This window comes from Salmo salar, chromosome 12 (assembly GCF_965601325.2).
Source record: "Salmo salar chromosome 12, fSalSal1, whole genome shotgun sequence".
In the NCBI taxonomy this organism is placed as follows: domain Eukaryota; kingdom Metazoa; phylum Chordata; class Actinopteri; order Salmoniformes; family Salmonidae; genus Salmo; species Salmo salar.
This window is the reverse complement of record NC_138302.1, coordinates 98,293,760-98,316,361: the sequence shown is the minus strand read 5'-3', so window position 1 is coordinate 98,316,361 and position 22,602 is coordinate 98,293,760. Positions and strand designations below refer to the sequence as shown.

Below are 22,602 nucleotides of genomic sequence, written 5' to 3'. Positions count from 1 at the left end.
GTCCTTTTCAAGAGAGGCTTTATTACTGCCACTTTTAGTGAGTTTGGTACACATCCGGTGGATAGAGAGCCATTTATTATGTTCAACATAGGAGGGCCAAGCACAGAAAGCAGCTCTTTCAGTAGTTTAGTTGGAATAGGGTCAAGTATGCAGCTTGAAGGTTTAGAGGCCATGATTATTTTCATCATTGTGTCAAGAGATATAGTACTAAAACACTTTAGTATCTCCCTTGATCCTAGGTCCTGGCAGAGTTGTGCAGACTCAGGACAACGGAGCTTTGGAGGAATACGCAGATTTAAAGAGGAGTCCGTAATTTGCTTTCTAATGATCATGATCTTTTCCTCAAAGAAGTTCATGAATTCATCACTGCTGAAGTGAGAGCCATCCTCTCTTGGGGAATGTTGCTTTTTAGTTAACTTTGCGACAGTATCAAAAAGAAATTTCGGATTGTTCTTATCCTCTCTGGGCTAGGCGGGACGTATTCGTCCCACCTACGCAACAGCCAGTCTAATCCAGTGGCGCGATTTTCAAATACCTTAGAAATGCTATTACTTCAATTTCTCAAACATATGACTATTTTACAGCTATTTAAAGACAAGACTCTCGTTAATCTAACCACACTGTCCGATTTCAAAAAGGCTTTACAACGAAAGCAAAACATTAGATTATGTCAGCAGAGTACCCAGCCAGAAATAATCAGACACCCATTTTTCAAGCTAGCATATAATGTCACAAAAACCCAAACCACAGCTAAATGCAGCACTAACCTTTGATGATCTTCATCAGATGACAACCCTAGGACATTATGTTATACAATACATGCATGTTTTGTTCAATCAAGTTCATATTTATATCAAAAACCAGCTTTTTACATTGGCATGTGACGTTCAGAACTAGCATACCCCCCGCAAACTTCCGGGGAATTTACTAACAATTTACTAAATTACTCACGATAAACGTTCACAAAAAGCATAACAATTATTTTAAGAATTATAGATACAGAACTCCTCTATGCACTCGATATGTCCGATTTTAAAATAGCTTTTTGGTGAAAGCACATTTTGCAATATTCTAAGTACATAGCCCAGCCATCACGGGCTAGCTATTTAGACACCCGGCAAGTTTAGCCTTCACCAAAATCAGATTTACTATTACAAAAGTTTGATTACCTTTTGTTGTCTTCGTCAGAATGCACTCCCAGGACTGCTACTTCAATAACAAATGTTGGTTTGGTCCAAAATAATCCATCGTTATATCCGAATAGCGGCGTTTTGTTCGTGCGTTCCAGACACTATCCGAATGGTAAATAAGGGTCGTGCGCATGGCGCAATTCGTGACAAAAAAAATCTAAATATTCCATTACCGTACTTCGAAGCATGTCAACCGCTGTTTAAAATCCATTTTTTATGCCATTTTTCTCGTAAAAAAGCGATAATATTCCGACCGGGAATCTCCTTTTAGGTAAACAGACAAAGGAAAAGAAAGCTTTCGGTCGACGCGGGCACGAGCCTGAGTCTCACAGTACTGTAACCAGCCACTACCCAAACGCGCTACTTTGTTTCAGCCAGAGCCTGCAAAGCCACGATTCAGCTTTTTGCCGCCTTCTGAGAGACCATGTGAGCCGTAGGAAGTGTCACGTTATAGCAGAGATCCTTTGTAATTGATAGAGATGGCAAAGAAGTTCAAGAAATGGTCAGACAGGGTACTTCCTGTACAGAATCTTTTCAGGTTTTGACCTGCCATTTGAGTTCTGTTATACTCACCGACACCATTCAAACAGTTTTCGAAACTTTAGGGTGTTTTCTATCCAAAGCCAATAATTATATGCATATTCTAGTTACTGGGCAGGAGTAGTAACCAGATTAAATCGGGTACGTTTTTTATCCAGCCGTGTCAATACTGCCCCCTAGCCCTAACAGGTTAATTTCCTCAATTAAGTTGGAAAAATAGGATGATCGAGCAGCAGTGAGGGCTTTGGATCATTTCTGGATCTATCCCTACCTCTGCTTGCTGTGTTTCTCTGCGCCTGAGTTCGAGTTCGTACAAGCATTTATGTCACAGTACTTCCTGTTTGAGTTTCTGCATATAGGAAGGGAGGAGCAAAAAGGAGTTGTGATCTGATTTACCAAAGGGAGGGTGGTGGAGGGCCTTGTAGGCATCCCCGAAAGGGGAGTAACAGTGGTTGAGTGTTTTAGCAGCGCGAGTACTACTGTCAATGTGTTGATAGAACTTTTGTAGCGTTTTCCTCAAGTTTGCTTTGTTAAAATCCCCAGCTACAATAAATACAGCCTCAGGATTTTCAGTTTGCACAAAGTCCAGCATAGTTCCTTGAAGGCCATTGTGGTATCAGCTTGAGGGGGAATATAAACGGCTGTGACTATAGCCGAAGAGAATTCTCTTGGGCGGTAATATGGTCGGCATTTGATTGTGAGGTATTCTAAGTTGGATGAACAAAAGGACTTGAGTTTCTGTACGTTATCAGAATCACACTATGAGTAGTTAATCATGAAACATACACCTCCGCCTTTCTTCTTCCCAGAGAGTTCTTTATTCCTGTTTGCGCAATGTACTGAGAACCCAGCTGGCTGTATGGACAGGGACAGTATATCCGGAGAGAGCCATGATTCCGTGAAACAGAGTATGTTTACGGTCCTTGTTGTCTCTCTGGAAGGAGATCCTCGCCCTGAGCTCGTCTACTTTATTCTCCAGAGTCTGAACATTAGCGAGTAATATACTCGGAAGCAGTGGATGGAGGTCACGCCTCCTGAGTCGGACTAGATGTCTACTTTGAATACTTGGATTAGCCTCTGGGATAAGTTCAATTGCCCTGGGGGATACGAACAAAGGATCCAATTCGGGAAAGTCATATTCCTGGTCATAATGCTGGTGAGTTACCGTCGCTCTGATATCCAATAGTTATTTCTGGCTGTAAAAAACAAAATACTGCAAAGTTGCTGAGGAGCTAGAAGCAGAGCTGCCATGTCTGTCGGCGCCATTGGTTTTACTAATGCCCCTCAAAATACCAATGTTGTCTTGTGCCACTATTGCAACGGTGTGAAATGACTGAAATGGTGTGCAACTACTAAAGTGGTAGGCAACTACTGAAATGGTGTGAAACTACTAAAGTGGTGTGCAACTACTGAGATGGTTTGCAACTACTGAAATGGTGTGTAATTACTGAAATGATATGCAACTACTAAAGTGGTGTGCAACTACTGAAATGGTGTGCAACTACTGAAATGGTGTGCAACTACTGAAATGGTGTGCAATTACTGAAATGATGTGCAACTACTAAAGTGGTGTGCAACTACTGAAATGGTGTGCAACTACTGAAATGGTGTGTAATTACTGAAATGGTATGCAACTATTAAAGTGGTGTGCAACTACTGAAATGGTGTGCAACTACTAAAGTGGTGTGCAACTACTGAAATGGTGTGCAATTACTGAAATGATGTGCAACTACTAAAGTGGTGGGCAACTACTGAAATGGTTTGCAACTACTGAAATGGTGTGCAACTACTGAAATGGTGTGCAACTACTGAAATGGTGTGCAACTACTGAAATGGTGTGCAACTACTGAAATTGTGTGTAATTACTGGAATGGTATGCAACTACTAAAGGGGTGTGCAACTACTGAAATGGTGTGCAACTACTGAAATGGTGTGTAATTACTGAAATGGTGTGCAACTACTGAAATGGCGTGCAACTACTGAAATGGTGTGCAACTACTGAAATGGTGTGTAATTACTGGAATGGTATGCAACTACTAAAGTGGTGTGCAACTACTGAAATGGTGTGCAACTACTAAAGTGATGTGCAACTACTGAAATGGTGTGCAACTACTAAAGTGGTGTGCAACTACTGAAATGGTGTGCAACTACTGAAATGGTGTGCAACTACTAAAGTGGTGGGAAACTACTGAAATGGTTTGTAACTACTGAAATAGTGTGCAACTACTGAAATATCCACCCTTCCCCTCAAATGAAGCAGGGTAATAGGAGACTCCCTCTCTGTCTAATGGAACTGGAGGGCTGGGTAATAGGTAACTCCCTCTCTGTCTAATGGAACTGGAGGGCTGGGTAATAGGTAACTCCCTCTCTGTCTAATGGAACTGGAGGGCTGGGTAATAGGTAACTCCCTTTCTGTCTAATGGAACTGGAGGGCTGGGTAATAGGTAACTCCCTCTCTGTCTAATGGAACTGGAGGGCTGGGTAATAGGAGACTCCCTCTCTGTCTACTGGAACTGGAGGGCTGGGTAATAGGTAACTCAACCTCTGTCTAATGTAACTGGAGGGCTGGGTAATAGGTAACTCCCTCTCTGTCTAATGTAACTGGAGGGCTGGGTAATAGGTAACTCCCTCTCTGTCTAATGGAACTGGAGGGCTGGGTAATAGGAGACTCCCTCTCTGTCTAATGGAACTGGAGGGCTGGGTAATAGGTAACTCCCTCTCTGTCTAATGGAACTGGAGGGCTGGGTAATAGGTAACTCCCTCTCTGTCTAATGGAACTGGAGGGCTGGGTAATAGGTAACTCCCTCTCTGTCTAATGGAACTGGAGGGCTGGGTAATAGGTAACTCCCTCTCTGTCTAATGGAACTGGAGGGCTGGGTAATAGGTAACTCCCTCTCTGTCTAATGGAACTGGAGGGCTGGGTAATAGGTAACTCCCTCTCTGCAAGATGGAACTGGAGGGCTGGGTAATAGGTAACTCCCTCTCTGTCTAATGGAACTGGAGGGCTGGGTAATAGGTAACTCCCTCTCTGTCTAATAGAACTGGAGGGCTGGGTAATAGGTAACTCCCTCTCTGTCTAATGGAACTGGAGGGCTGGGTAATAGGTAACTCCCTCTCTGTCTAATGGAACTGGAGGGCTGGGTAATAGGTAACTCCCTCTCTGTCTAATAGAACTGGAGGGCTGGGTAATAGGTAACTCCCTCTCTGTCTAATGGAACTGGAGGGCTGGGTAATAGGTAACTCCCTCTCTGTCTAATGCAGATTGAAGGGCTGGGTAATATACTATAATCGCAACATGTAAAGTGTTGGTCCCATGTTTCATGAGCAAGTAAAAGATACCAGAAATGTTCTATACGCACAAAAAAGCTTATTTCTCTCAAATTGTGTGCACAAATTTGTTTACATCCCTGTTTGTGAGCATTTCTCTTTTGCCAAGATAATCTACCCACCTGACAGGTGTGGCATATCAAGAAGCTGATTAAACAGCACAATCATTACAAAGGTACACCTTGTGCTGGGGACAATAAAAGGATACTCTAAAATGTGGAGTTTTTTCATACAACACAATGCCACAGATGTCTCAAGTTTTTAGGGAGCGTGCAATAGGCATGCTGACTGCAGGAATGTCCACCAGAGCTTTTGCCAGATAATTTAATGTTAATTTCTAAGCCGCCTCCAATGTCGTTTTAGAGAATTTGGCAGTACATCCAACCGGCCTCACAACCGTAGACAACGTTTAACCACGCCAGCCCAGGCCCTCCACATCCAGCTCCTTTACCTGCAGGATCATCTGAGACCTGCCACCTGGACAGCTGATGAAACTGAGGAGTATTTCTGTCTGTAATAAAGCCTTTTTCGTGGGGAAATACTAATTCTGATTTCTCCCCAGTGGGTGGGCCTATGCCCTTCTAGGCCCACCCATGACAGCACCCCTGCCCAGTCATGTGAAATCCATAGATTAGGCCCTAATGAATGTATTTCCTTATATGAATTGTAACTCAGTAAAATTGTTGAAATTGTTGCATGTTTATATTTTTGTTCAGTATAAATGACTCCCTCTCTGTCTAATGTGCATTGAATGGAATTGGAGGGCTGAGTAATTGCAGATAGGGTGGAGAATGTGATGAACATAGTTAATGAAGTCAAATGCTTTAGCTACACGAATTGTTGCATATTTAAATCAGTTACGGGGCAACTAAAAGTGGAAATCAATTCAAGAATGGGTCTGATTCAATCAAATGTGCTTTGGCAAGGTATTATATGCATTCACACCTGCACGGATGCACACACACTATAACCTTCCTCTGCTTATATTGAAAACATAATTTCCATAACAAGTCAGAAAACACGAGAAATGAGACCTCCATTAAAATAACAAATGTGGAACATGATATTTGAATTTTATTATAATATGTTTTATTAGATAAATAGAACAGCCTGTAAAATGTTTCTGTAGTAGGGTTTGAAATTCCCAGGTCTTCTGAAAATCTGAAGATACCTCCTGATACCGGGAATTTTCCAACAGGGATTTCTGAAAACACCTGGACATTTTGGGGAAATTTACTGCAATTTTGTAACCCTATTCTGTAGTAAAGAAAACAAACCTAAAAAGTCTATACAGTAATAATAATAATAATAATAATGAGATTGATAATATGAGAATATCCATAATCTACTTTTTTATTTTACATCACCACCTCTACATATCGGTGTAATTGTGCTTTGATATAACAACTAGAACACAGTTACAGAACAATTCAAAACCCTCACAGAATCACAAGACTGAAATTAACAGATTTCTCAAACTACCCACATACCCTCTATGTCAGTCAAACTACCCACATACCCCCTATGTCAAACTACCCACATACCCTCTATGTCAGTCAAACTACCCACATACCCCCTATGTCAAACTACCCACATACCCTCTATGTCAGTCAAACTACCCACATACCCCCTATGTCAGTCAAACTACCCACATACCCCTATGTCAGTCAAACTACCCACATACCCCCTATGTCAGTCAAACTACCCACATACCCCCTATGTCAGTCAAACTACCTACATACCCCTATGTCAGTCAAACTACCCACATACCCCCTATGTCAGTCAAACTACCCACATACCCTTATGTCAGTCAAACTACCCACACACCCCTATGTCAAACTACCCATATACCCCTATGTCAGTCAAACTACCCACATACCCTTATGTCAGTCAAACTACCCACATACCCCCTATGTCAGTCAAACTACCCACATACCCTTATGTCAGTCAAACTACCCACACACCCCTATGTCAATCAAACTACCCACATACCCCTATGTCAGTCAAACCACCCACATACCCCTATGTCAAACTACCCACACACCCCCTATGTCAGTCAAACTACCCACATACCCCTTATGTCAGTCAAACTACCCACATACCCTTATGTCAGTCAAACTACCCACATACCCTTATGTCAGTCAAACTACCCACACACCCCTATGTCAAACTACCCATATACCCCTATGTCAGTCAAACTACCCACATACCCTTATGTCAGTCAAACTACCCACACACCCCTATGTCAAACTACCCACATACCCCCTATGTCAGTCAAACTACCCACACACCCCTATGTCAATCAAACTACCCACATACCCCTATGTCAGTCAAACTACCCACATACCCCTATGTCAGTCAAACTACCCACATACCCCCTATGTCAGTCAAACTACCCACATACCCCTATGTCAGTCAAACTACCCACACACCCCTATGTCAGTCAAACTACCCACATACCCCTATGTCAGTCAAACTACCCACACACCCCCTGTCAGTCAAACTACCCATATACCCCTATGTCAGTCAAACTACCCACATACCCCCTGTCAGTCAAACTACCCACACACCCCTATGTCAGTCCAGTCAAACTACCCATATACACCTATGTCAGTCAAACTACCCATATACCCCTATGTCAGTCCAGTCAAACTACCCACATACCCCTATGTCAGTCAAACTACCCATATACCCCTATGTCAGTCAAACTACCCACATACCCTCTATGTCAGTCAAACTACCCACATACCCCTATGTCAGTCAAACTACCCACACACCCCTATGTCAGTCAAACTACCCACATACCCTTATGTCAGTCAAACTACCCACATACCCTTATGTCAGTCAAACTACCCACATACCCCTATGTCAGTCAAACTACCCACACACCCCTATGTCAGTCAAACTACCCACATACCCCTATGTCAGTCAAACTACCCACACACCCCTATGTCAGTCAAACTACCCACATACCCTTATGTCAGTCAAACTACCCACATACCCTTATGTCAGTCAAACTACCCACACACCCCTATGTCAGTCAAACTACCCATATACCCCTATGTCAGTCAAACTACCCACATACCCTTATGTCAGTCAAACTACCCACATACCCTCTATGTCAGTCAAACTACCCACATACCCCCTATGTCAGTCAAACTACCCACATACCCTTATGTCAGTCAAACTACCCACATACCCTTATGTCAGTCAAACTACCCACACACCCTTATGTCAGTCAAACTACCCACACACCCCTATGTCAGTCAAACTACCCACACACCCTTATGTCAGTCAAACTACCCACATACCCTTATGTCAGTCAAACTACCTACACACCCCTATGTCAGTCAAACTACCCACACACCCCTATGTCAGTCAAACTACCCACACACCCTTATGTCAGTCAAACTACCCACACACCCCCTATGTCAGTCAAACTACCCACACACCCCTATGTCAGTCAAACTACCCACACACCCCTATGTCAGTCAAACTACCCACACACCCTTATGTCAGTCAAACTACCCACACACCCCCTATGTCAAACTACCCATATACCCCTATGTCAGTCAAACTACCCATATACCCCCTATGTCAGTCAAACTATCACACACCTCTACTTTATGCCAGGAATATGGTACATGAATAGGCTGATCACATCTCATAACTCATTATTTTAAATTCAAAATATGAATATAATAATAATAATCTGTTGTTGTTATGATGATTGTTATTGTGATGATTATTTATCTAAATCCATATATCTACCTGTAGCCCCTATTACTACTCTCATTGTGTTGAACAGAGAATAGTATAGGTGTACCATTGTAGAACCTCTATTAAGCCAGGTGATCAGGTGATCAGGTGACCAGGTGATCAGGTGATCAGATGATCAGGTGATCAGGTGACCAGGTGATCAGGTGATCAGGTGACCAGGTGATCAGATGATCAGGTGACCAGGTGACCAGGTGATCAGGTGATCAGGTGACCAGGTGATCAGGTGACCAGGTGGAATTGTCTCTATACAAGTACGTACGGCGTAGTTGCTAAGACATGATTTGGGATTATGGGATAGTGCACATTCCACATGGATGAATTAAAAAAAAAAAGCTTATTGATGGGATGAGGTACAGCTAGGCTGGTCACACACACACACACACACACACACACACACACACACACACACACACACACACACACACACACACACACACACACACACACACACACACACACACACACACACACACACACACACACACACACACACACAATGAATAGGAGGGGAGCATCATATTCCTTTACTTGTATCATTGAGGCAAACTTGGCAATAATAATAAAATAAACAAAATACAAAATGTAATACATGCAGAGGACGATATAGAAGCATGCGTTTAAAAGATAAAACCTGAAAAGTTCACCATACTTTTTTTTTCTCTTCTTCTAAACGGTAGATCTCTCTACCATCGTCTCCCTAAATGTTTTCACTACTCCTCTTGGTTGTAGTTGATTTAACCCATTGTAGAGATAGCTACATTCAAAATGAAAGACAGCAACATAGAGATTCCCACTGGAACTGAGGAACAGCATTTACACTGCTACATTTACACTGGAGTTCAGTGAAGCATTACATTTCTCTACTGACCAGGGTTGGGGTCAATGGCATTTCAATTCATTCAATTCAGGAAGTTAAAAGGCTACATTTAAATGGAATTGATCCCAACCATACTACTATCCCAATAGGATACTCAGTGACAGCTGAGTGTTGCTGATACTGTATAGAGTAAAGGCATGGGGCTCTGTTGATGTTGTCTGTACAGTGTTGTGTCTGTACAGTAGTTAGTTACATTTCCCATATCTGTCTGTTTTAGAGTGAGAGAGCCATATTTGCAGTGTGATCTTGAAGAGTAGAGTCTTTGTTTCCTGTTTCTATTCCAAACATAGACATAGAACATTCAGGATTCACTTCTAGGATTCCAAATTCCCCAAAATGTTCCAGAACAAACATTTACAGATATTTATGTTTGGAATAGTCTTCATCTTCTCTACTTCTTGTGATTGTTGATATTTTCCACCTCCTCTCAGATAGTAAGAAATGTTTCCATATTGACAATCAGTTTTTTATTTCAATCCCTTATATATAGTGTTCACGTCAGATATTCTTGTTGTATAGTTGACTTTGGTTGCATACTGCCAGGTTCTTCCTCCTTCCCTGATTGGCTCAGGTACTTGGCTCAGCACGTGAAGTCTTCGACGTTGCCCTGCGCTGGATGGTGAGGTAGCATGTTGGCAGGATACGTACCCGGTATACGCAGGTTCTCACAGGGCGCCTGAGTGAAGAGAAGTGAAGAAAGGAGAGAGAGGAGGGAGAGAGGGAGGAGGGATAGAGGAGGGAGAGGAGGGAGAGAGAGGGGAAGAGAGGAGGAGAGAGGGTGGAGAGGAGGAAGAGAGACAGGATGAAAAAGAGGAGGGAGAGAGGGAGGAGGAGAAAGTGGAGGGAGGGAGGGAGAGGGGAGAGAGAGGGGGGAGAGAGAGGAGGGGGAGAGAGGAACGAGAGGGGGGAGAGAGAGGAGGAAGCATAGTGGGAATGAAACCAAAGAGAAAATAGTCTACAAAATCACCCTATTCATTTTATAGTGCACTACTTGGTCAATGTGTTGGGGGCAGGAAGAAGGGAAGAAAGAGGAGAGGAAAGTAATGATGCAATGAAGAAAGATGATAAGATGCAGAGACGTACAGGCTGGACTGGATGAATGAGAAGATTACCAAAGAACTCCAAGCAGCAAACTCTCTCTCTCTCCTTTCACTCTCTCTCTCTCTCTCTCTCATTCAATCTCTCTCTATTTCACTATTTCTCTCTTTCACTCTCTCTCTCTCTCTCTCTCTCTCTCTCTCTTTCAATCTCTCTCTTTCACTATCTCTCTCTTTCACTCACTCTCTCTCTCTCTCTCTCTCTCTCTCTCTCTCTCTCTCTCTCTCTCTCTCTCTCTCTCTCTCTCGACATTTAAAATACTTAGCCTACTGACATGGCGTTTGACGTCGTCCAGACTCAGAACTGCTCCCCGGTTATTGTTGTTGTTGTGTTTGTGTTTCTTATTTGAGCATCGACACAGCTTGTACTTGATCACCTGCATACAAGCAAACATAGTAGCTGGTCTTTGAAGCAGTGCCTCAGAGGACCACACTTTTGGAACGCAGCCAACTGACTATTCACTGTTGGTGTAATGGCTTTCTTTTTAAATCCTATGCTAGATTCCAAATTGAGACCAATCGAGAGCTTGGGACTTTAACGTTCTATCTGCAAAAAAGAGGATTCTGGGATAATTGTCTTTAAAGTTACGAACCCTCTTTGGTTTGAATGGTGTCAACAATTTTTTTATCTTGTATTCTTTTGAACTTAACAACGTGAATTGGGGGTATTTAGAGTACTATATAGGTAGAGAACATTGAACAGAACAAGGGTAATGTCAATAACATCATTTTGACAAAAATGCAAATGGGAAATTTTAGTCCCAAGTTCTCGTAATGACTATTGTAATGAGAAAGTTCTATAATTCAAAGAAGACTGATGGTATACATTTATAAATGATTACCAGTAATGTATAAAATAATAAGATGAGCTACAGAATCCCAGTTTATTCCCATCAAGAATAAAAAAATGAAAACTGTTTTAAATTGAAACGTTTTATATAATTAATCATCAGGACATGAACAAACTGTAAAACAGAAAGAGAAAATCTTGAAACAAATCCTTGTAGAACAGACAGCTACTCTACCCATGGAGGTTGTTACTCTGATAAAACATCAACAGGAAGAGAAGCATCCTGACTGAATCACAAATACAATATGGCTAAAATGTTCATGTATTCAACAGTGGTGCAACAGTGCAGGTGCCCGAGAGATGAGCTGCTTTCAGACACCTGGAAATGAATAATCTGCAAGCTAATTTTAAGTTGGGTGGATCGTATTAAAGGGATACAGGTAGTTTTATAGCTAGTAACTTATTTTACACTTTCCTAGGGTTTTAAAGGGATACAGGTAGTTTTATAGCTAGTAACTTATTTGACACTTTCCTAGGGTTTTAAAGGGATACAGGTAGTTTTATAGCTAGTAACTTATTTGACACTTTCCTAGGGTTTTAAAGGGATACAGGTCGTTTTATAGCTAGTAACTTATTTTACACTTTCCTAGGGTTTTAAAGGGATACAGGTCGTTTTATAGATAGTAACTTATTTTACACTTTCCTAGGGATTTGTGTCCACCAAACTGTTTTTAAACCAGTTAGCTGGTTATTAAGCAACATTTTTAAGCAACATTTTTAAAGAATGCAGCGATGCTAGTGGAAATGGATTATTTAATTGTGGCTGGCTAGTTCTAAGGCCTGTGGCTGTCCAGCACTCACTAGACATATTGCCCTGAGGACATCGTGTGAAGGACATTCACATACAGTGAAACTACAATAATCTGGGGGCAAACGTTCTCTAGGAAGCCTAGATACATGCAAAAACCCTCAAGACTTAAACAAAGAACTAAGTATGTCTTCAGGGAACTTTCAGGACACACCGGATTCGAGAATGGAGAAAGATCTGACAGGAAACATAGAAACATTCAACATATATAGAATGAAGGCTTACCTCATATAGGTAGTCAAAGAGCTCCAGGATGGTGAGGATACTGGCTCCTATGAAGAGACCCATCTGACCACCAATATCACCTGAAAACACATGGAGAGACCCATCTGACTACCGATATCACCTGAAAACACATGGAGACCCATCTGACCACCAATATCACCTGAAAACACATGGAGAGACCCATCTGACCACCAATATAACCTGAAAACACATGGAGAGACCCATCTGACCACCAATATCACCTGAAAACACATGGAGACCCATCTGACTACCAATATCACCTGAAAACACATGGAGAGACCCATCTGACTACCGATATCACCTGAAAACACATGGAGAGACCCATCTGACTACCGATATCACCTGAAAACACATGGAGAGACCCATCTGACTACCGATATCACCTGAAAACACATGTAGAGACCCATCTGACTACTGATATCACCTGAAAACACATGGAGACCCATCTGACTACCAATATCACCTGAAAACACATGTAGAGACCCATCTGACTACCGATATCACCTGAAAACACATGGAGAGACCCATCTGACTACTGATATCACCTGAAAACACATGGAGAGACCCATCTGACTACCAATATCACCTGAAAACACATGGAGACCCATCTGACTACCAATATCACCTGAAAACACATGGAGACCCATCTGACTACCGATATCACCTGAAAACACATGGAGAGACCCATCTGACTACCAATATCACCTGAAAACACATGGAGACCCATCTGACTACCAATATCACCTGAAAACACATGGAGACCCATCTGACTACCGATATCACCTGAAAACACATGGAGAGACCCATCTGACTACCAATATCACCTGAAAACACATGTAGAGACCCATCTGACTACTGATATCACCTGAAAACACATGGAGAGACCCATCTGACTACCAATATCACCTGAAAACACATGTAGAGACCCATCTGACTACCAATATCACCTGAAAACACATGGAGAGACCCATCTGACTACTGATATCACCTGAAAACACATGTAGAGACCCATCTGACTACTGATATCACCTGAAAACACATGGAGAGACCCATCTGACTACCAATATCACCTGAAAACACATGTAGAGACCCATCTGACTACCAATATCACCTGAAAACACATGTAGACCCATCTGACTACTGATATCACCTGAAAACACATGGAGAGACCCATCTGACTACCAATATCACCTGAAAACACATGTAGAGACCCATCTGACTACCAATATCACCTGAAAACACATGGAGAGACCCATCTGACTACCAATATCACCTGAAAACACATGGAGACCCATCTGACTACTGATATCACCTGAAAACACATGGAGAGACCCATCTGACTACTGATATCACCTGAAAACACATGGAGACCCATCTGACTACTGATATCACCTGAAAACACATGGAGAGACCCATCTGACTACTGATATCACCTGAAAACACATGGAGACCCATCTGACTACCGATATCACCTGAAAACACATGTAGAGACCCATCTGACTACCAATATCACCTGAAAACACATGGAGAGACCCATCTGACTACCAATATCACCTGAAAACACATGGAGAGACCCATCTGACTACCAATATCACCTGAAAACACATGGAGACCCATCTGACTACCGATATCACCTGAAAACACATGTAGAGACCCATCTGACTACCGATATCACCTGAAAACACATGGAGAGACCCATCTGACTACCGATATCACCTGAAAACACATGGAGAGACCCATCTGACTACCAATATCACCTGAAAACACATGTAGAGACCCATCTGACTACTGATATCACCTGAAAACACATGGAGAGACCCATCTGACTACCAATATCACCTGAAAACACATGGAGACCCATCTGACTACCAATATCACCTGAAAACACATGGAGACCCATCTGACTACCAATATCACCTGAAAACACATGGAGAGACCCATCTGACTACCAATATCACCTGAAAACACATGTAGAGACCCATCTGACTACCAATATCACCTGAAAACACATGTAGACCCATCTGACTACTGATATCACCTGAAAACACATGGAGAGACCCATCTGACTACCAATATCACCTGAAAACACATGTAGAGACCCATCTGACTACTGATATCACCTGAAAACACATGGAGAGACCCATCTGACTACCAATATCACCTGAAAACACATGTAGACCCATCTGACTACTGATATCACCTGAAAACACATGGAGAGACCCATCTGACTACTGATATCACCTGAAAACACATGGAGACCCATCTGACTACTGATATCACCTGAAAACACATGGAGAGACCCATCTGACTACTGATATCACCTGAAAACACATGGAGAGACCCATCTGACTACTGATATCACCTGAAAACACATGGAGAGACCCATCTGACTACTGATATCACCTGAAAACACATGGAGAGACCCATCTGACTACCGATATCACCTGAAAACACATGGAGAGACCCATCTGACTACTGATATCACCTGAAAACACATGTAGAGACCCATCTGACTACCGATATCACCTGAAAACACATGGAGAGACCCATCTGACTACCAATATCACCTGAAAACACATGTAGAGACCCATCTGACTACCAATATCACCTGAAAACACATGGAGAGACCCATCTGACTACTGATATCACCTGAAAACACATGTAGAGACCCATCTGACTACTGATATCACCTGAAAACACATGGAGAGACCCATCTGACTACCAATATCACCTGAAAACACATGTAGAGACCCATCTGACTACCAATATCACCTGAAAACACATGTAGACCCATCTGACTACTGATATCACCTGAAAACACATGGAGAGACCCATCTGACTACTGATATCACCTGAAAACACATGGAGACCCATCTGACTACTGATATCACCTGAAAACACATGGAGAGACCCATCTGACTACTGATATCACCTGAAAACACATGGAGAGACCCATCTGACTACTGATATCACCTGAAAACACATGGAGAGACCCATCTGACTACTGATATCACCTGAAAACACATGGAGAGACCCATCTGACTACCAATATCACCTGAAAACACATGGAGAGACCCATCTGACTACTGATATCACCTGAAAACACATGTAGAGACCCATCTGACTACCAATATCACCTGAAAACACATGGAGAGACCCATCTGACTACCAATATCACCTGAAAACACATGGAGAGACCCATCTGACTACCGATATCACCTGAAAACACATGGAGAGACCCATCTGACTACCAATATCACCTGAAAACACATGGAGACCCATCTGACTACCAATATCACCTGAAAACACATGGAGAGACCCATCTGACTACCGATATCACCTGAAAACACATGGAGACCCATCTGACTACCAATATCACCTGAAAACACATGGAGAGACCCATCTGACTACCGATATCACCTGAAAACACATGGAGAGACCCATCTGACTACCAATATCACCTGAAAACACATGGAGACCCATCTGACTACCAATATCACCTGAAAACACATGGAGAGACCCATCTGACTACCAATATCACCTGAAAACACATGGAGACCCATCTGACTACCGATATCACCTGAAAACACATGTAGAGACCCATCTGACTACCAATATCACCTGAAAACACATGTAGAGACCCATCTGACTACTGATATCACCTGAAAACACATGGAGAGACCCATCTGACTACCAATATCACCTGAAAACACATGGAGACCCATCTGACTACCAATATCACCTGAAAACACATGTAGAGACCCATCTGACTACCAATATCACCTGAAAACACATGGAGAGACCCATCTGACCACCAATATCACCTGAAAACACATGTAGAGACCCATCTGACTACCGATATCACCTGAAAACACATGGAGAGACCCATCTGACTACCGATATCACCTGAAAACACATGGAGACCCATCTGACTACTGATATCACCTGAAAACACATGGAGACCCATCTGACTACTGATATCACCTGAAAACACATGGAGAGACCCATCTGACTACCAATATCACCTGAAAACACATGGAGAGACCCATCTGACTACCAATATCACCTGAAAACACATGGAGAGACCCATCTGACTACCAATATCACCTGAAAACACATGGAGAGACCCATCTGACTACTGATATCACCTGAAAACACATGTAGAGACCCATCTGACTACCGATATCACCTGAAAACACATGTAGACCCATCTGACTACCGATATCACCTGAAAACACATGGAGACCCATCTGACTACCAATATCACCTGAAAACACATGGAGAGACCCATCTGACTACCAATATCACCTGAAAACACATGGAGAGACCCATCTGACCACCAATATCACCTGAAAACACATGTAGAGACCCATCTGACCACCAATATCACCTGAAAACACATGGAGAGACCCATCTGACTACCAATATCACCTGAAAACACATGTAGAGACCCATCTGACTACCGATATCACCTGAAAACACATGGAGAGACCCATCTGACTACCAATATCACCTGAAAACACATGGAGAGACCCATCTGACTACCAATATCACCTGAAAACACATGTAGAGACCCATCTGACTACCAATATCACCTGAAAACACATGGAGACCCATCTGACTACCAATATCACCTGAAAACACATGGAGAGACCCATCTGACTACCAATATCACCTGAAAACACATGGAGACCCATCTGACTACCGATATCACCTGAAAACACATGGAGAGACCCATCTGACTACTGATATCACCTGAAAACACATGGAGAGACCCATCTGACTACTGATATCACCTGAAAACACATGGAGAGACCCATCTGACTACTGATATCACCTGAAAACACATGGAGAGACCCATCTGACTACCAATATCACCTGAAAACACATGTAGAGACCCATCTGACTACTGATATCACCTGAAAACACATGGAGACCCATCTGACTACCAATATCACCTGAAAACACATGGAGAGACCCATCTGACTACCAATATCACCTGAAAACACATGGAGAGACCCATCTGACTACCAATATCACCTGAAAACACATGGAGAGACCCATCTGACTACCAATATCACCTGAAAACACATGGAGAGACCCATCTGACTACTGATATCACCTGAAAACACATGGAGAGACCCATCTGACTACCGATATCACCTGAAAACACATGTAGAGACCCATCTGACTACCAATATCACCTGAAAACACATGGAGACCCATCTGACTACTGATATCACCTGAAAACACATGGAGAGACCCATCTGACTACCAATATCACCTGAAAACACATGGAGAGACCCATCTGACTACCAATATCACCTGAAAACACATGGAGAGACCCATCTGACTACTGATATCACCTGAAAACACATGGAGAGACCCATCTGACTACCAATATCACCTGAAAACACATGGAGAGACCCATCTGACTACTGATATCACCTGAAAACACATGGAACATGAAACATACATGACACACAAGATGAGAACACACACAATGAAACATACAGAACATGATACAGATGATGAAACATACAGAACATGATACAGATGATGAAACATACAGAACATGATACAGATGATGACACATACAGAACATGATACAGATGATGAAACATACAGAACATGATGACACATACAGAACATGATGACACATACAGAACATGATGACACATACAGAACACGATGAAACATACAGAACATGATGACACATACAGAACATGATGAAACATACAGAACATGATGACACATACAGAACACGATGAAACATACAGAACATGATGACACATACAGAACATGATGACACATACAGAACATGATGACACATACAGAACATGATGACACATACAGAACATGATGACACATACAGAACACGATGAAACATACAGAACACGATGACACATACAGAACATGATGACACATACAGAACATGATGACACATACAGAACATGATGACACATACAGAACATGATGACACATACAGAACATGATGACACATACAGAACACGGGCACTCCTGAAGAAAGCATTGGGTTCCTGGAACCTGAAACATTGGTTCCACAATAAATTAAGTAATATTGAGTCACTTTTTTTTATTCAGGGGCAAAAACATAATTGAAAAAGTTTGTATTCAGGTATAAGGACACAACTCAGTAGCAGTGCTAGGGTTGTGGGTTCGATTCCCAAGGCGGACCAGTACGTAAAAAATATTAAAATGTATGCACTCACTCCTGTCAGTCGCTCTGGATAAGAGCATCTGATAAATTACTTGAATGTAATTGTAAAATGTTTATCGTAATTTAATTAAAACGTAATAATAACTGTTTTGGCAATTTTGTTATTCAATTTCCATACAACTGCTGACAAGCGTTTTCTTACCCAGCAACCCTGCGAACTCGTAAGCTTTCGTCTGCTCGATGGTCTCGTAGTTCAGAGCCTCAAAGAAGATATCCAGGACCAGGATGTTATCACTGTCAACCAAGAGGGGAAGAAAGGAAAGAGAGGAGGAAGAAGATAACTTACTGTCTATTGTAAAATGACACAGTTATTTGTCTTTGTGCTTCATTCTAACCCTCTAAGACACACTCAGACCTTAGAGCACACGGTCAGCCACCAGGCACTACCCTTGGAGCAGTTTAGGGTTTAGGGGTTCAGTGTCTTGATCAAGGGTACAACAGCAGGAGACGGCATCTAGGACCCTTAAGTGAAACCTCTCGTCATCAAGTCCACTTCACACTTAATACCCTCATAAAACACCAAACATTGATTGGCACGGCAGGCTTTGTCCACATCCTCGCCTGCATGACTTCCTGTTTAGAATCTGTTGGTTCCCCTCCTCGCCTGCATGATTTCCTGTTTATAATCTGTTTGTCCCCCTCCTCGCCTGCATGACTTCCTGTTTATAATCTGTTTGTTCCCCTCCATGCCTGCATGACTTCCTGTTTATAATCTGTTTGTCCCCCTCCATGCTTGCATGACTTCCTGTTTCTAATCTGGTTGTCCCTCGCCTGCGTGACTTCCTGTTTCTAATCTGTTTGTCCCTCTCATCGCCTGCATCACTTCCTGTTTCCAATCAGTTTTTCAGATAGATGACTGAGCAGATGTTTCATGTTGAGCAAATCAATCGTGTATGTGTGTGTGTGTGTGTGTGTGTGTGTGTGTGTGTGCGTGTGTGTGCGTGTGTGTGTGTGTGTGTGTGTGTGTGTGTGTGTGTGTGTGTGTGCGTGTGTATGTGTGTGTGTGTGTGTGTGTGTGTGTGTGTGCGTGTGTGTGCGTGTGTGTGTGTGTGTCTGTGTGTGCGTGTGTGTGTGCGTGCGTGTGTGTGCGTGTGTGCGTGTATATGTGTGTGAGGGTGCATATTAGGAATGGACATTTGAAATTATTTCACTATTCTAATAATATCATAATATTTTGGGGGATATCCGGATAGTCGAAATACACGTTTTAAAGAAAAACATGTTATTTTTTCAACTTCACTGGGGACTTCCTCGCGCTACTCAGGAGAGGCGGTGCACTCTGCTTGTTTTAGCACAGGTGGGTGGAGGAGGGGCGCAAGACGAGCAGGGGTCGGTGTGTCTGACACGGAGGGAGAGAGAAAGTACACAAACTTGTTGCTGCAAAAGGTTATCTATCATCTCATTCGGTAGTGTCTGTCTTGACTGTATCAAATCGATGTAAAGAAGCTAGCTAGCTAAGTTAGTTAGCCATCTAGCTAGCTACACTAGCCAGCTAAGTTAGCTAATTGAGGCTGTTTGGCTGCGCTTCCTGTCCTTGTCTACAACAACTCCATTTATATTAAACAACAGCCTACCTGTTTGTTGATCACCGTGGCCTACTTAATTTCGTAATTGTAATTTCATTTAGCATTGATTAGAAATCTCCCACTTCACTTATTAGACACGGAGCCCGTGATGATTGTGCTGTTTTGATTGACGCCAATCGGTACATATTCTTTTTTTTTATGGGGCACAAAACTGTTTTATTAACCTGTTGAGGGTAGGGGGCAGTATTTGCACGGCCGGATAAAAAACATACCCGATTTAATCTGGTTATTACTACTGCCCAGAAACTAGAATATGCATATAATTATTGGCTTTGGATAGAAAACACCCTAAAGTTTCTAAAACTGTTTGAATGGTGTCTGTGAGTATAACAGAACTCATATGGCAGGCAAAAACCTGAGAAGATTCTGTACAGGAAGTGCCCTCTCTGACCATTCCTTGGGCTTCTTGACTCTTTTTATTGAAAACTTAGGATCTTTGCTGTAACGTGACACTTCCTACGGCTCCCATAGGCTCTCAGAACCCGGGAAAAAGCTGAATGACGTCTTTGCAGCCCCTGGCTGAAAAACATTAGCGCCTTTGGTAAGTGGTCTATCAGAGGACAATGAGACTGAGGCGCGTGCACGAGGCGACCCCATGTTTTTATTTTCTCTCTCTTTGTACCAAAACAGGGTTTCCCGGTCGGAATATTATCGCTTTTTTACGAGAAAAATTGCATAAAAATTGATTTTAAACAGCGGTTGACATGCTTCAAAGTACAGTAATGGAATATTTAGAAATCTTTTGTCACGAAACGCGTCGGGCGCGTCACCCTTCTTTACACTTCGGATAGTGTCTTGAACGCACAAACAAAACAGAGGATATTTGAACATAACTATGGATTATTTTGAACCAAACCAACATTTGTTATTGAAGTAGAAGTCCTGGGAGTGCATTCTGACGAAGAACAGCAAAGGTAATAACATTTTTCTTATAGTAAATCTGACTTTGGTGAGGGCTAAACTTGGTGGGTGTCTAAATAGCTAGCCCTGTGATGCCGGGCTAGCTATTTAATATTGCAAAATGTGCTTTCATCGAAAAGCTATTTTAAAATCGGACATAGCGAGTGCATACAGGAGTTCTGTATCTATAATTCTTAAAATAATTGTTATGTTTTTTGTGAACGTTTATCGTGAGTAATTTAGTAAATTCACCGGAAGTTTGCGGGGGGTATGCTAGTTCTGAACGTCACATGCTAATGTAAAAAGCTGTTTTTTGATATAAATATGAACTTGATTGAACAAAACATGCATGTATTGTATAACATAATGTCCTAGGATTGTCATCTGATGAAGATTATCAAAGGTTAGTGCTGCATTTAGCTGTGGTTTGGGTTTATGTGACATTATATGCTAGCTTGAAAAATGGGTGTGTGATTATTTCTGGCTGTGTACTCTGCTGACATAATCTAATTTTTTGCTTTTGTTTTAAAGCATTTTTGAAATCCGACAGTGTGGTTATATTAACGAGAGTCTTGTCTTTAAAATGGTGTAAAATAGTCATATGTTTGAGAAATTGAAGTAATAGCATTTCTAAGGTATTTGAATATCGCGCCACGGGATTACACTGGCTGTTGCGTAGGTGGGACGATTTCGTCCCACCTTCCCTAGAGAGGTTTTAAGTCATGGTCCTTGTATGTATCAATGTCACCAAGATCATTTTATTTAACAAAGCCTTTTCATTCAAATAGGCCTGTTTTTTTTATTTTCTTCCCAGAAATGAATACTATCTTAAGTAATTAAATACTAACATCTGTTTCGGATATTAGAATAACCATGGCTATCTCTAGAGCAGTATGTGTGTGTGTGTGTCATTTGCCTTCAATTATTTATTTTATTTATTCCTTCTGGCTTGGACAGGCCATTGAAGGATACATACAGAGGATACACTCTAAGGATACATACAGCCTAAACATACAGAGGATACATTCTTAAAAAAATAAAATTTCACCTTTATTTAACCAGGTAGGCTAGTTGAGCCCCGTGTGGCTCAGTTGGTAGGGCATGGTGTTTGCAACGCCAGGGTTGTGGGTTCAATTCCCACGGGGGACCAGTACGTAAAG

At 42.1% G+C, this 22,602-nt stretch overlaps 1 protein-coding gene across 2 annotated transcripts in view; it reads right to left on the bottom strand.

Annotated features, from left to right (window-relative positions):
* Nucleotides 1-7,394: 7,394 nt before the first annotated feature.
* Nucleotides 7,395-22,602, bottom strand: part of LOC106566196 (acid-sensing ion channel 1) — a 383,890-nt gene continuing 368,682 nt past the window's right edge. Inside the window, exons 7-10 of one of the 2 annotated variants that reach the window (XM_014134070.3) lie at nucleotides 19,099-19,190; nucleotides 12,695-12,774; nucleotides 11,087-11,188; nucleotides 7,395-10,390 (exon numbers count right to left, since the gene is read on the bottom strand). In XM_014134070.3, coding sequence (XP_013989545.1) covers nucleotides 10,295-10,390; nucleotides 11,087-11,188; nucleotides 12,695-12,774; nucleotides 19,099-19,190 — 370 coding nt within the window. In that variant the 3' untranslated portion in view covers nucleotides 7,395-10,294. The remainder of the gene's footprint in view (nucleotides 10,391-11,086; nucleotides 11,189-12,694; nucleotides 12,775-19,098; nucleotides 19,191-22,602) is intronic. The other variant, XM_045691956.2, reaches the window with a different exon arrangement.